Below are 14,853 nucleotides of genomic sequence, written 5' to 3' on the forward strand. Positions count from 1 at the left end.
CGTTGACTTTTTGCAATTACCTGAATTGTGGTTCCCCCCATTGCCTTCGTATCATTATAATAGAGTGCGAACACGTGTAACTCAACAAAGTTTCTAGCTTGGAAAAATAAGTTAATGTTGAATGATTAAAGTGTGAGATTTATGCAAGATTTAGATACTGGATACAAGTTGTTATGAGCGAGCAATGCAAACTTAGTTGAGATATTGTGTACCTTAAAATATAATGCAGCTAGCGCGTGAAGTCAACCTATAATATACTTCGTAATGTAGTAACAAATACTCCCTCTGTTCTTTTATGTTCTTCCCGGTTGGAATCAAGAAGGAGATTTAAAAAACTGGAATTTCGGTATGATTGGATGTAAAAGTAATTATTAGCTGTAAAATATTCTTTTTAGGAATAAAGTAAGGAGAGATAAAATAATATAGAAATAAGGGAAATGGGATATATTTTATTAGGAAACTAGATTTTAGCCCGTACGATACACGGATTCTATTAAATTGTTACGTTAAAATAAAGCTTATATATATATATATATATATACCAACTGCTATATTTTATATATCATTAGATTGGTTTTTGATTTTGGATTTAATTTCATTTTAGGTATATTTTTTAATTATTATAATGTTTGATTTTGAATGAAATTGTATATGCGTAATATTAATAATTAGTTAACAAAAATATCTGCGTGGCACCAGACTTCCTATGTGGCGCTCAAATATTGGATTAATATTTGATTTTGATTGCATTTTATTTTAGATTAGTAACTGATTTTGGATCAATTTTATTTTACATTTATTTTTTAATTAAAGTGTTTGATTTTGGATGGAGTTGTATATATTAGTAATTAATTAATCTAGATATCTATGTGGCTCCTAATTAATTATCTACGTGGCACTCGATTTTTTAAATTCAAAGATAAATTAGAAATCTTATTTTTCATTGGCCGAAACCAGTAGATTTCTTACGTGGTGCTCTAATAATTCAACAAATAACAGTACATAATTCTTTTTTCTCTCTCGGCCATGGCGTTCGTTTAGGGTTACTTCTATCGTACGGCATCTCCATTGATAGGAAGGAAGAAGAAATCGGTGGCTGCTACACCATCTAATGACGGCGAAAACACTTCTAGTGACTGTGGGAACACTCCTAATAACGGAAACACTTCTAGTGACTGTGGGAACACTCCTAATAACACAAATGATAGGATTTCAGGAGAACAAGGCTAGGGTTTACAGAACCTATTGCGTTCATCTCCAACAATGCAGGACCCTTCAACGACGATGATTCTTTCCCCACTGGTGCATCCTAGTGCATGATTGATCTATGTTGAACTTGATGATACTATTTTAGAGTATAATCGGTTGTTGGGGATTCCTGTTCCTCAAATTAACTCAGGTGCGTTCGAATGAGGGTCTGCATATCCAGACCTCGCTGAATGAAATGGAGGTTGCAGGGGGTCGCATAACTTGGATGTCTCTGCGAGGATTCAGGATCGCCCTCGTATATTGGAGGACACAGTGGCAGGGAGGAACACTGGTTTGGATCTGAGCCTTGTTGATAATACTGCTGCCTCCCCCTATTGTGGTGCCTGTTCAACATGGAGCTACATGGACCAGCTCACCATTGACAGGTAAAGGTGCTTCTCTCCAATTTGTAGCCCCTATTGTTAAGGATGGTAGGAAACTAGCTCAAATGCAGAAAGCTGAGGTTGATAAATTGACTGAAAAATGCGTCACTTCTCTTGTAATGTATGTGGTGGGAGATGTACCCACTATAGCCTCTGTGAAAAGATATATTGTTGCTAACTGGAACCAGGTTGGGACTCCAACTGTGTTCTTACATGATTATGGCTACTTTGTATTGCATTTCTCTACCATTGTTGACAGAGATGGGATCATCAGTGGGGGTCCCTACACCTTTTTCAATAGACCTGTCATACTGAAACCATGGGCTCCTGTCTTTAACTTTTATGAAGAAGTTCTTAGAGTTATACCTATGTGGATTAAACTCCCTAACCTTCCCCTTAATTGTTGGAGAAGTGATTCCTTGAGTAGGATAGCAAGTCTACTGGGTGTTCTCATCTGTGTTGATGACTGCACTTCTAGGCAGGAGAGAGTGTCCTTTGCTCGAATGTTAGTGGAAATGGATGTAACTGCAGCTCTTCCTAATCATGTTTGTATTGAGGATTCTAATGGCAGGGAGTTTAAACAATCTGTGATATATGATTGGAAGCCTTCTTACTGCCATAAGTGTCAAATGGCAAGGCATGATTGTTGTACAGTTGTTCATAGACAAGAGCAAGCTAAAAAGAACCAGTGAAGAAAGTGTGGGTTCAAAAGTAAACCCATGTAGGTGCCCCTGCTACTCAAATGAACCCTTTGGCTACTCCTTTGCATCAGGCCATCCATGCCCATGTCCCACTCTGGTGCAGATGCAAGGTGGATGGTAGCTACAAAAAAGATTAGGAACAAGGGTATACCAGTATCAACTGGTAATCGCTTTAGTGTCCTGGATGAAGAAGCGTCAGATGAGGAGGAGGTTCATACAATTGAGGGAATTCCAGAGGAAGAAACTGAACCACCACTTGTTCAGTAATTTTTAGCTTCTGTACATGGAATATATGAGGGCTAAATGATCCCTCAAAAGTTACTGAGGTAAAGAAACTTATACATACTCATAACATTAATGTGATGGCTATTCTGGAAACTAGACTTTAAAGGTAGGAAGTGTCAAACTATTATGGATAAATTTGGTAGAAAATGGTGTTGGGATAATAATTACAGTTGCAGTGATAAAGGAAGAATTTATCTTGGATGGGTGCCTGATTGAGTTAAAATTACAGTGGAACAAGTAAATGAGAAGCTTATGATAGGTTATGATTCATATGACAAAACATAAATCATGCGGAAAAACCATAAAGCCAGGAAAGCATATTATTTACACATAATCATTTAGCATAGTTTAGATGCATACACTTTGTTGCGTGCCCTCCCTAGCTGCGCCCGAACCGAACAAGAACAAGTCTTTAGGACTTCAAGTGTCGTCCCTCCGTAGATAGTCCACAGTACGTCCGGATCCGCCTCAAGATTGACCAACTAGAATCGCCCTTAAGGTACTAGGATTTTCGGCTTGGTTAGTGCAAGTGTATGGCTGAATTTTTCTTTCAAAAACTTACCTTTAGAATACTTCAATTGTGTCTATAAATTATGACCCTAGGCTCCTATTATAGAGGTATGGAAAAGGAATTATAATCCTACTAGGATTTGGATTTATTAATTAGAATCCAACTTGAACTCTAAATAATAAATATAATCTTATTAGGATTAGGATTTTAATCAATATGTAGAATCCCGATAGCTTTAGGATTCGTACAGGAACACAAACACTTACACACGTACGAGCCGCACGCCCATGCGCAAGCCTCGCGGCCCACGCACGGCGCACAACCCCTTTGCCCGCAGCCCATTATGCGCGCGCGCCAAGGCTTGGCTGGGCCTGGCCTTGCGCTGGGCCTGGTCGAGCTTGGCGTGTGTTTTTTGCGTGTGGCTTGTTGGGAGACGGCCTGGCTTCGTGATGGGCCTTCGTCTAGCAAGCCTCGTCCGATGCTAATTTGTACGATACGCTTCCGATTAAATTCCCGATTCCGGAATTCTTTTCCGATACGAACAATATTTAATATTTCCGATTCCGGAATTAATTTCCGTTTCGAACAAATATTTAATATTTCCGTTTCCGGAATTATTTTCCGATTTCGATAATATTTCCGATTCTGACAATATTTCCGTTTCCGGCAATATTTCCGATTCCGGTAATATTTCCATTTCCAATAATATTTTCCGATACGTACCATGTTTCCGTTTCCGGCAACATCTACGACTTGGATAATATTTATATTTCCGATACGATCCATATTTCCGTTTCCGGCAATATCATCGTTTCCGGAGTATTCATTTCTTGCTTCTGACGATCTCAGCTCCCACTAAAACCAAGATCCGTCGATTCCGAATATCCATAGATGGAGTATTTAATGCCATTAAATACTTGATCCGTTTACATACTATTTGTGTGACCCTACGGGTTCAGTCAAGAGTAAGCTGTGGATTAATATCATTAATTCCACTTGAACTGAAGCGGCCTCTAGCTAGGCATTCAGCTCACTTGATCTCACTGAATTATTAACTTGTTAATTAATACTGAACCGCATTTATTAGACTTAACATTGAATGCATACTTGGACCAAGGGCACTATTTCCTTCAGTCTCCCACTTGTCCTTAGGGACAAGTGTGCATTACCTAATTCCTTTGTCGCTCGATGCTTGCTCTTGAACATAAGGTAAGAGTTGTCATCCTTATTATGTCCAGAGGTGTTTCTCGGTTTCAGAGTTCAACTGATCAAATAAACAGATAATCATAGCCTATGATTCATCCGAGCACGGCCATGCATTTCACAGTTTCTAGCTCTCCGAGTGGCCTTGTACAACTTTTAAGCATCTCATCCCGATTTTTGGGAGGACAATTCCAATCTTGTGATCTTGAGATTAGACTTCGTTTGATAGGTGATTACCTGAGCGTTTCCTTTATAGCCTCCTTTTACGGTGCGACGGTTGGTCAACGTCAAAGCAACCAGTTCTCAAACAAGTAATCTCAAATCACTCAGGTATTGAGGATTTAGTGTCTAATAATTTTAATGAAATTTACTTATGACAGATTTTTATCTCTTACAGATACTAGTCTTCCCAAAGTAAGTATCTATGCAAATGATTACGACATTTCCATGTCCACATAGTTCAAGAAACAGAACTACTAGTCATCTTGCATTCCAGTCGTCTGACGTTTTCTATGCGTCCAATTTTATAGAAAACTCTGACCAGGGACCATTTTCAACTTTTGACATTCAAGTTCACTTGATAGACATTTCTTAGTCACAGGACTGGTCCTGACAGTCTATCTTGAATATATTGTCAAATTGAAGGGACTCATCATTTAATACTAAACCAAGATTAAATGGAATATTAAAATACATTTCATATATGATAAATGTTCAAACCCAATGTTTTACAACCATGGGCCTCAAACCCATCTTTAAAACAGTTCATGGAATTCAAAGCTATGCTTGATTTCCAGTGCTACAATGTGAGTGTTGCTTCTCACTTGTTGCATAGGTTTAGTTATCATGCTTTGCCAATCTTAATATCCTTTTCATCGAATGTTCTTCGAGATAGATGATAAGATCTTTTGAGTATGTTTATTTTGTGATCTAGTCTTTTCTTGCTTCAAGAGTGGTTCTACGCATTTTTCAATGAAGAACCATCAAGCCAGCAGACATGTCATCTACCCAAGTTCAGTGAAGAACTCTTTAACATAAACAACCCTGTTTTATTTCTTTTTAGGCAATAAGTACTTTTACTTTAACTTTATAGGTTGCTAGTGATGCTTTGTTTGGAATTACTTATCCAAGCAGTTCACAGATATGTGGAATACTTTCCAGTTGTATCTTAGAACATAGAAATTAATATTTTAATTTCCCACGCAACAACTCATGGTCTCCAATCCATGTTGCCATTTCAAAACACGATGCTCTATAGCTCGTCCTTAACAATGGTTAACTCCAAAGGTTCTTACTTGATCCTTTTCCATTGTTTATGCGTGTAGCATCAATATTTAGCATATCTATATTTCCTTGAATCAAGAACTATTCCTATGTACCTTTTCAAGTACCATAAGTATTCTTGATCTCAATCTAGATGATCTTCACTTAGATCAATAGAGATTGGTATATGTTCGTCATGCCTAAAGTCATACGATACGTTTTTGGCGATCCTCATATTATATCATACATGATAAATTCTTTTGCAGAATAATTCCCAATTGAATTCTATTCATGTAACTTTAGCTCATTCAATTTCAGTAGATACTGAATCCAGCTAAATCTTTGACATATAATATAGGTTAGGAATCTCATTTAGATCCTTTGATGTTTAACTTAGTAAATGCTTATACATAGTTCAAACATTATTTGCTTAGATTTATTCACATGGGTCGAATATCTCCAATGGAGTATTTCGTGTTTGATTTAGTAAATGCCATTACTTAATCCAAAACAATAATATAAGATCTTTGTAAATAGATCTTAATACCCAGTATGTACTAAGTTTCGCCATTGTCCATCATTGATGAATAATCTCAAATCTAAGTCATTAGCATTTGAATGTTATTTCACAATAGAGAGATGTGTGTGTGATACACATAGGACCAATTAAGTTTTACGTACTCCCACTAAACTTCTTATATATCTATAAGAATCATGTACTTTATGAAACTAAAATACTTATTAGCTTCACTAAAATAAAATTCCAATTCCCAATTGCTTGCTTAAATCTGTACTTAGATTTTATAAGCTAGCTTTCATTTTCAAGCATTTATTTGGATCCACAAATCCTATGACATACCATGTACATAGTTTATTCCAACATTTGATTGAGGAATACGTTTTGTCATCCAATTGCTATATGTACCAATATGCAATCATTACTTGAATTATAGACTTGAGCATTACGATTATGCATGAGGTTTCAACACAATCCACACCGTAAATTTGCTTGTAACCTTTAGCAACTAATCTAGATTTGTGTTGTGAACACAATTTCATTTTTGATGGTTTTTATCCTTAAAACAAACTTGCAACCAATAGGTGTGAAACTATTCTTGCAAATCAACAAAATTTCAATTTTGTCATCAAAACATTGAGTATGTTTTATGGCCTCTAACCATTTAAAACATTTGAGTCTATATATGGCCTCTAACCATTTTAGGGAATCTGGGTTTCGTCATAGCTTTCTTACAGGTCACAAACTCATTAATCTACATAATAGTTTGACTGCAAGTTGTAGGTTTCTTCACTATCTAATAGAAGAATTGCATAGCTTCAGTGACCTTAACTCCGTGTTTCTTCACTATCTAATAGAAGAATCTCATAGTTTCAGTGACTTGAACTCTATGCCTACTTGGGTATAGAACATCAAACAATAGAATATCAATAGACACTTGAAAGTCCTTTGAATATTCTATTCTCCTTGAAGCACTCTTAAAGTCTTCTAAGAGATATCTATTCTTTAAAGCCACTTCTAAAGTCCTTAAGAATAAGTGTTCAGATTTTCTGAAGAACTTTGAAAAGCCTCCGGAATGTCCGTTTTATGTTTGTTGTTCGCCTCGAAGACTTTCGAGGTCTATTTTCTCCCACTTGTCATTTTGGAAACGAATCTTCAAAAGGACATTATTTCGAGCAAACAAACATTATGTTCTCAAAAATTCGTGGTAGAAACAATACCCTTGTGTCTCATTTGAATAAATCACAATGAAACATATATCTATACTTGGGCCTTAGTTTGTTGAATAACAAACACTAAGCTCCCACTGAGTTTAGCAACTCTTTAGATATATATAATTGAAAAGATATCCTGAAATTACTTTTCAATAGCTTTGACGAATTTGGTTTAGTTTGGTGGTAGTTGAGCATTTTGTTTTAGAAATTATAGGAAAAGTCTTTATGATTCATCATTGATCGAATCAAGTACTAATTGACTTCGATCATTCCACTTAGATATGCCATATCTCATGGAGCTAGATTGTGAAATTACAACACACAATCATTGATGATCATTATTGGTCTCAAGCAATCATTAACATGATCTATCCTAGATCTTTATGATTTCTTACCAAGTGGGATTTATACTTCTGAATCTTTGAACTAGTCAAACAAATTCAAACTTATATCACATTGAGTAAATAAACCTATATTCACTCAAACCTGTGTGAAATAATAAAGTCATAAAACCTTTCTTTGCTTTGAACTCTATTGTCTAGGCGTTCTAACAATAGTTCATATCTTTTGTTACTTTCAACAAGTAAGATTAGCTTGTCTTGAATTGATCTAGAAATCAATCAACTTTCAAAAGTCCATCGAAATAGAGCTTATGAATGTTAACTTGTTGATATGGTCTAAGCAACAATGCCAAAGATTAGTGGAACTCAAATCAAGGGGTTGATTTGAACCTAGTAAAATTTTTATTGTTAAAGAGTTGTTTGTTTTAATCAAGCATATTGACTCAACCCGTAATTGACCATTTCATTCAAACAAACATTGTTTTTTGTTTTTCTTGAATGTGAGTCTTTCTGTGTTTGAAAACAGAGATTTAGGTATGCTGATTAGGGAACAAAATAGCCATTAAGTTCCAGCCTTTGAAAGGACTTAAAACAAACTAGATGACCCTACAACTAATGTAGCATTGCCATGCTTCATTTCCCACTTGTAGGCCATTAGTGTAGCCTAGCTTCCATTGTTTGAGTTTTTACCGAAGTAAGAACCTCAAGCGGTATATGATACCAAGGAAGTTTGATTGCTAGGTCACTTCTCTTTAAACATAAACTTATAGGTGGAAACGGAATCGTAAATTCCTTTCATTTGTTCCTTTGTTTTCCTATTTCTTGTACCCTTTCTTATAGTCTTAAGAATTGAATTCTTTAGTGTTGACTTTTATACTTTTTTAGACATGTCCAATGTCACTCCAACAAGGTTCTTACCATTTTATGTTGAATATTAAGTTTCAACTAGATGATCTTACCAGAAGCTTCTAAAGTTCTCTAAGCATCGATCTATTCGAATGTCTAGGGACTAGACTCATTCGAGAATTAAATGGACAAAGATATTAGGTTGTTAACCATTGGTAAAGCTGAGCGTTTAAACTCAATGCTTTATGATCTCAAAACTACATTGTATTTTGAATTCACAAGCACCAATCGGTTTGCCATTCGACTTTGATACTCGAAAACAACCATAAAAGTCGCTATAAGAAACATACATTTTAAATTGCTCATTTTCTTTCATTTCCGTGAATCGTTCTTGGATTCACTACCAATTGAGGAAATTTACTGTTACCTTTCTAAAAGGATTTACTACAGTGCAAGATATTTAATTATAAACAATAATTAAAACATACATTGAAGCATGCAAAGTCTACACATTTATCATGAATAATAACTTGAAATTAAAGCAATCATGCAATTCAAACAAGTTATTAGCATTTTATTCGAGTTATGTGTTCCGGCAGGTATGAATAAAATGATTCCAAGACCCTAAAATCCATTGAAGAATTAAGCACATTATGTATTTAGACTCAATTCTAAAATCTTTTAGGTAAGCAAAATCCTTTTGCTAATAGTCTAGAAACTACTCTTGGTTGATAGGTACGTCTAAGAACCTATCGATTTTGCCACGACATAAAAGGACTCCTTACTTATATCGTTGTGTTTCACAAAAACTAACATGTACTTACAATTTATTTGTGTACCTTACCCCTTTAGTATCGATAAGTAACACCTCGCTATGGCGGAAAACTATTACTAAGATCGATGAAGAAAGGATATCCAAGTAAGTGTTATTTTGGCATGGCACCTTTTAACTCAATTTTTAAGTTTGGAACTTAAGGCTCTTACTATGTTGGCTAGATTTTAAGTGAACTAAAATCCTTAATCATGCAACATAAGCAAGCTTTGATCTCATGCATATTTAAGACATATTTAAAAGCAATAAATAACTTAAAACATGCATAAGATAAATGTGATCTAGTATGGCCCGACTTCATCTTGAAGCTTCAACTTCAAAGTCCGTCTCGAAAATCTCTGTGGGAGGCGCCATTTTCTTCAAATAGGATAAGCTATAATTAAACTAATTACAACTATTTGATGGTACGCAGACCATATTTGAATTGAAAAACAATTTTGGTACTTTAGACCAATTACATTCAAATTAATGGTACGCAGACCATATTTTCTATCCTATTTGGGCCATACTAGTCACTTCATAACCTGCAAAACAGTACATATACAATATATACCATTCACCCATTCATTATCATGAATGGCCCACATAGCTGGTTAGTAAAACACGTTATGCATCACATAAATATTTGCAGCAATTAATCAAGGGCACCAATAATCTACCAATTATTCAGTCCTTATTAATTCTAATCAAGTTGTTTAACCTTAAGGATTTGTAGACCGAATCAAGAGTTTATGACTAAAAGGGCTCCCACTTAAACCAATAAATTCATATGCTTTACTAATTTTAAACATAAAAATGTATTTCTAGTCTAACCGGAAACATACAAATTTAATTAAAATTTAAAGCTCATATAAATTTATAATTGAATCCACACATTTAATTTATTTTCAGTCGTATTTAAATTAATTCATAATTTTAATTTTAGTAAAATAATTAGAATAAATGAAATTTATTATAATTATAATATTCAAAATTAAAATCCAAGAAAACAATTTAAATTATTAATTTTAAAATTAATTAAAATTACATAAACTGAAAATTTCAAATTAATTTTTTTTTTTTTAAAAAAAAAACAATCTAATCGTAGCACAAGGTACGCAACATCACCACGCAACGCACAGCCATAGGCCACACGCATGCAGCCATCGCTGGCCATGTGCGCGCAGCCCATGTGCGGCGTCGCATCCATCGCTGCACACCATCGCAAGGCGCCTCGAGGTTGGTTGGCCTCTGGCTCGCTGCGCGCGCCTGCCCTCGAAGCACGCGAGCTTGCGCTCGCTGCTCGAGGCAGTGCTCGTAGCTTGTGACGCTGCGCACGAGCATTCTTCGCTGGGCGTAGCGCTCGTCGCACTCTACCTTGCGCTCGCTGCGCGCGAGGCTTCGCACGTTGCGCGAGGCAGTTGCGTCGTGGCGCAGCTTGCCTGCTGCCCACACGCAACTGTCGCTGTCTTGCTCTCGCCCTTGCCCACTCGCCCATCGCACATAGCACACGACACAAGGCAGGGCTGCTGCCTTGTGCTCATGCACCATAGCCTTGCTCACTGCATTCGTACCGCATGGGCGACGAGCTCCCTTGCTCGTCGTCGCATGCCCGCACTATACAACACCCCTTAAGGGTAACACGTAGCTTCCATTGCCTTGTGCGTGCAAGTTATATGAGCGAATCGCATAAAAATTAAAATTTTATTTTTCAAAATTTCATAATTTTAGGGCGAAAAATCGAAAATTTATTAATTGATTGATTTCCGATTAACATGGATTCAAGTCTAGGTCATAAAAATTTAAAATTTAACACAAATTTACAACTTTTATGGTGGTTTTTAGTCATAGGTATCTAATTAAATTATTAATTAATTATGAAAATCAAATTAATTCTAAATTATTCCAATTTTCAACAAATTAATCATAATTACAAATTAGATTGCATAATTAACAAGGCTATGCATTCAAACTTGTTAAACATATACAGTAGGTCAATCAAAAATTCAAGATTTATCAACAAGAATCGCAAATATTTAATTTAACATCTTAAATTTACAAACTTTTGCGTTCGAAAAACTAAAACCTCCGAAAAGTCATAGTTAGGCTTCGAATTTGAGAATTCTGGGTTCGGCCGAAAAATATTCTTTTTGTCAAAATTTTAGAATGCCTTTTACATGCGGAATTGACACAAAAATCACTCCATTTGGATGAGTAACGAAGAAACTGCCGAAAAACTGCGTACATATAATTAAATAAACGCAATTTGCAATTAATTAACAATTACGAAAATTAATCACCCCTTTTAATTCTTGCAAATTTGTAATATTTAACCATGTTTATGCAATTTAGATTATGAAAATAATAAGAGGCTCGTGATACCACTGATAGGTTATGATTCATATGACAAAACATAAATCATGCGGAAAAACCATAAAGCCAGGAAAGCATATTATTTACACATAATCATTTAGCATAGTTTAGATGCATACACTTTGTTGCGTGCCCTCCCTAGCTGCGCCCGAACCGAACAAGAACAAGTCTTTAGGACTCCAAGTGTCGTCCCTCTGTAGATAGTCCACAGTACGTCCGGATCCGCCTCAAGATTGACCAACTAGAATCGCCCTTAAGGTACTAGGATTTTCGGCTAGGTTAGTGCAAGTGTATGGCTGAATTTTTCTTTCAAAAACTTACCTTTAGAATACTTCAATTGTGTCTATAAATTATGACCCTAGGCTTCTATTTATAGAGGTATGGAAAAGGAATTATAATCCTACTAGGATTTGGATTTATTAATTAGAATCCAACTTGAACTCTAAATAATAAATATAATCTTATTAGGATTAGGATTTAATCAATATGTAGAATCCCGATGGCTTTAGGATTCGTATAGGAACACAAACACTTACGCACGTACGAGCCGCACGCCCATGCGCAAGCCTCGCGGCCCACGCACGGCGCACAACCCCTTTGCCCGCAGCCCATTATGCGCGCGCGCCAAGGCTTGGCTGGGCCTGGCCTTGCGCTGGGCCTGGTCGAGCTTGGCGTGTGTTTGTTGCATGTGGCTTGCTGGGCGACGGCCTGGCTTCGTGATGGGCCTTCGTCTAGCAAGCCTCGTCCGATGTTAATTCGTACGATACTCTTCCGATTAAATTCCCGATTCGGAATTCTTTTCCGATACGAACAATATTTAATATTTCCGATTCCGGAATTAATTTCTGTTTCGAACAAATATTTAATATTTCCGTTTCCGGAATTATTTTCCGATTTCGATAATATTTCCGATTCTGACAATATTTCCGTTTCCGGCAATATTTCCGATTCCGGTAATATTTCCATTTCCAATAATATTTTCTGATACGTACCATGTTTCCGTTTCCGGCAACATCTACGACTTGGATAATATTTATATTTCCGATACGATCCATATTTCCGTTTCCGGCAATATCATCGTTTCCGGAGTATTCATTTCTTGCTTGTGACGATCTCAGCTCCCACTGAAACCAAGATCCGTCGATTCTGAATATCCATAGATGGAGTATTTAATGCCATTAAATACTTGATCCGTTTACGTACTATTTGTGTGACCCTATGGGTTCAGTCAAGAGTAAGCTGTGGATTAATATCATTAATTCCACTTGAACTGAAGCAGCCTCTAGCTAGGCATTCAGCTCACTTGATCTCACTGAATTATTAACTTGTTAATTAATACTGAACCGCATTTATTAGAATTAACATTGAATGCATACTTGGACCAAGGGCACTATTTCCTTCAGCTTATTCATTGTGCAGTATATAATATCCAAGGGGGGTTTGAGTTTTTCTTTACAGCAATCTATGGTCTTCACACAATAGGTGCTAGAAGGTCCTTGTGGGGTGAGTTGGGTGTTCCGATAGAGGAGTTGGTAGCTTTCCCTGGTTGCTTGCTGGTGATTTTAACACTATTCTGGCTGTGCAGAATAGGATCAATGGGACTTCAGTAACTTTGGCTAAGATAAAAGATTGTGGAGAATTTGTTGATAACCACTCTCTCTCTGAACTCAAGAGTAGTGGTCATTTCTTTTCTCGACATAAGGGAGGAGATGGTACTAAGACTGCAAGTCAAATTGATAGGTGTCTTGGTAAGGTAGATTGGATGGATAAAAGAGGGGAAGTTTGTACTGAGTACCTGAACTCTGGCATTTTTCTTATCATTGTCCAGTTCTTATCAATTGTCTTGCAGATGATAAAAGTGGAGGCAGACCCTTTAAGTTTTTTAATTTGTTAACTGAACATCCAGAATTCTTGCCTACTGTGGAATATTGTTGGAAGCTTGTTCCCAAGGGTAATGCTATGTTTTCAGTTTGGAAGAGGCTCAAGTTGATAAAGAGTAAGATAAATCTTATTCGCTACAAGGAGCTTAAGGGTATACAGGAGAAAATTGATCAAGCCAGATTACAGCTGGAAAACATTCAGACTCAACTTCAAACTCACCCTGATGATGGTCCTCTATTGGTACTAGAACAAGACTGCTCTGCAAATCTCAGAAAATGGTTGAAGATTGAAGAATCGGCTCTGAGGCAAAAATCAAGGTTACAATGGCTGCATAGTGGAGACTCTAATAACATTTTTTCTTTGCAGCAATGAAAGATAAACACAAGATCAACATAATCTTTGTTCTTTATGACTCACATGATAACAAATTGGTGAAACCTGAGGATATTCAAACAAAAGTGATCCATTTCTATTCTTCTCTTCTTGGATCTTGTGCAGCTCAACTACCTATGATTGATGTGCCTGTAATGAGAAGTGGCTCTAAGCTCAGTTATGAGGATAAAGAGCTTATTTATGTCAACCTGTTACTATTGTGGAAATTGATTTGGCTCTTCAGAGCATCGATGACACTAAGGCACCTGAGATTGATGAATTGAATGATGTATTCTTTAAGACCACTTGGCCTGTGATTAAACAGGATATCTACACAACCATTCAAGGGTTTTTAACTTAGAAGAAACTTCTTAAGAAAATCAACTGTACTGCAGCAACTTTGGTTCCTAATTAAGGTTCCTAATCCATCAAAGGTTGACGATCTTAGACGTATTGCATGTTGTACAGTCTTGTACAAGATCATCTCAAAAATCTTGACTGCTAGACTACAAAGAGTTGTAGGTGGTGTTGTTAGTGAGTGTCAGGCAGGGTTTATACCTGGAAGACATATCTCTGATAATATTCTGCTTGCCACATAATTAATCAAAGGTTACACTATGAAAAATCTTTCTCCTAGATGCATGATTAAAGTTGATTTGATGAAAGCTTATGACTCAATTGAATGGGGGTTTCTTAGGAGTGTGATGACAGAGATGGGCTTCCCTGCATTGTTTCTTGATTGGATCTTTACTTGCCTTACTTTTGTCTCCTAGTGTGCTTATTAATGGTAAGCTGTGTGCTCCTCTTCCTGCTAAGAAAGGATTAAGGCAAGGTGACCCTTTGTCTCCCTTCTTATTTTCTCTGGGAATGGAATATTTGTTTAGGCACATGCAACAGCATAAGC

General features: G+C 36.4%; 1 protein-coding gene across 1 annotated transcript; it reads left to right on the forward strand.

Annotated features, from left to right (window-relative positions):
- The first annotated feature begins 13,945 nt into the window (after window positions 1–13,945).
- LOC130471353 (uncharacterized) lies at window positions 13,946–14,548 on the forward strand. The gene is made up of 3 exons (XM_056841413.1): window positions 13,946–14,101; window positions 14,194–14,262; window positions 14,345–14,548. The coding sequence occupies exons 1-3, from the start codon at window positions 13,946–13,948 to the stop codon at window positions 14,546–14,548; spliced, it is 429 nt and encodes a 142-aa protein (XP_056697391.1).
- The last annotated feature ends 305 nt before the right edge of the window (window positions 14,549–14,853 follow it).

The sequence above is a fragment of the Spinacia oleracea genome, chromosome 4 (genome assembly GCF_020520425.1).
Source record: "Spinacia oleracea cultivar Varoflay chromosome 4, BTI_SOV_V1, whole genome shotgun sequence".
Lineage (NCBI taxonomy): Eukaryota > Viridiplantae > Streptophyta > Magnoliopsida > Caryophyllales > Amaranthaceae > Spinacia > Spinacia oleracea.

Excerpts from the sequence above, each read along its gene's own strand:
- LOC130471353 (XM_056841413.1), top strand. The coding sequence starts at position 13,946 with ATGAAAGATAAACACAAGATCAACATAATCTTTGTTCTTTATGACTCA. Across the intron at positions 14,102-14,193 it reads TACCTATGATTGATGTGCCT|AGCATCGATGACACTAAGGC; the intron begins GTAATGAGAAGT and ends TTGGCTCTTCAG. Across the intron at positions 14,263-14,344 it reads TCTTTAAGACCACTTGGCCT|CAACTTTGGTTCCTAATTAA; the intron begins GTGATTAAACAG and ends ACTGTACTGCAG.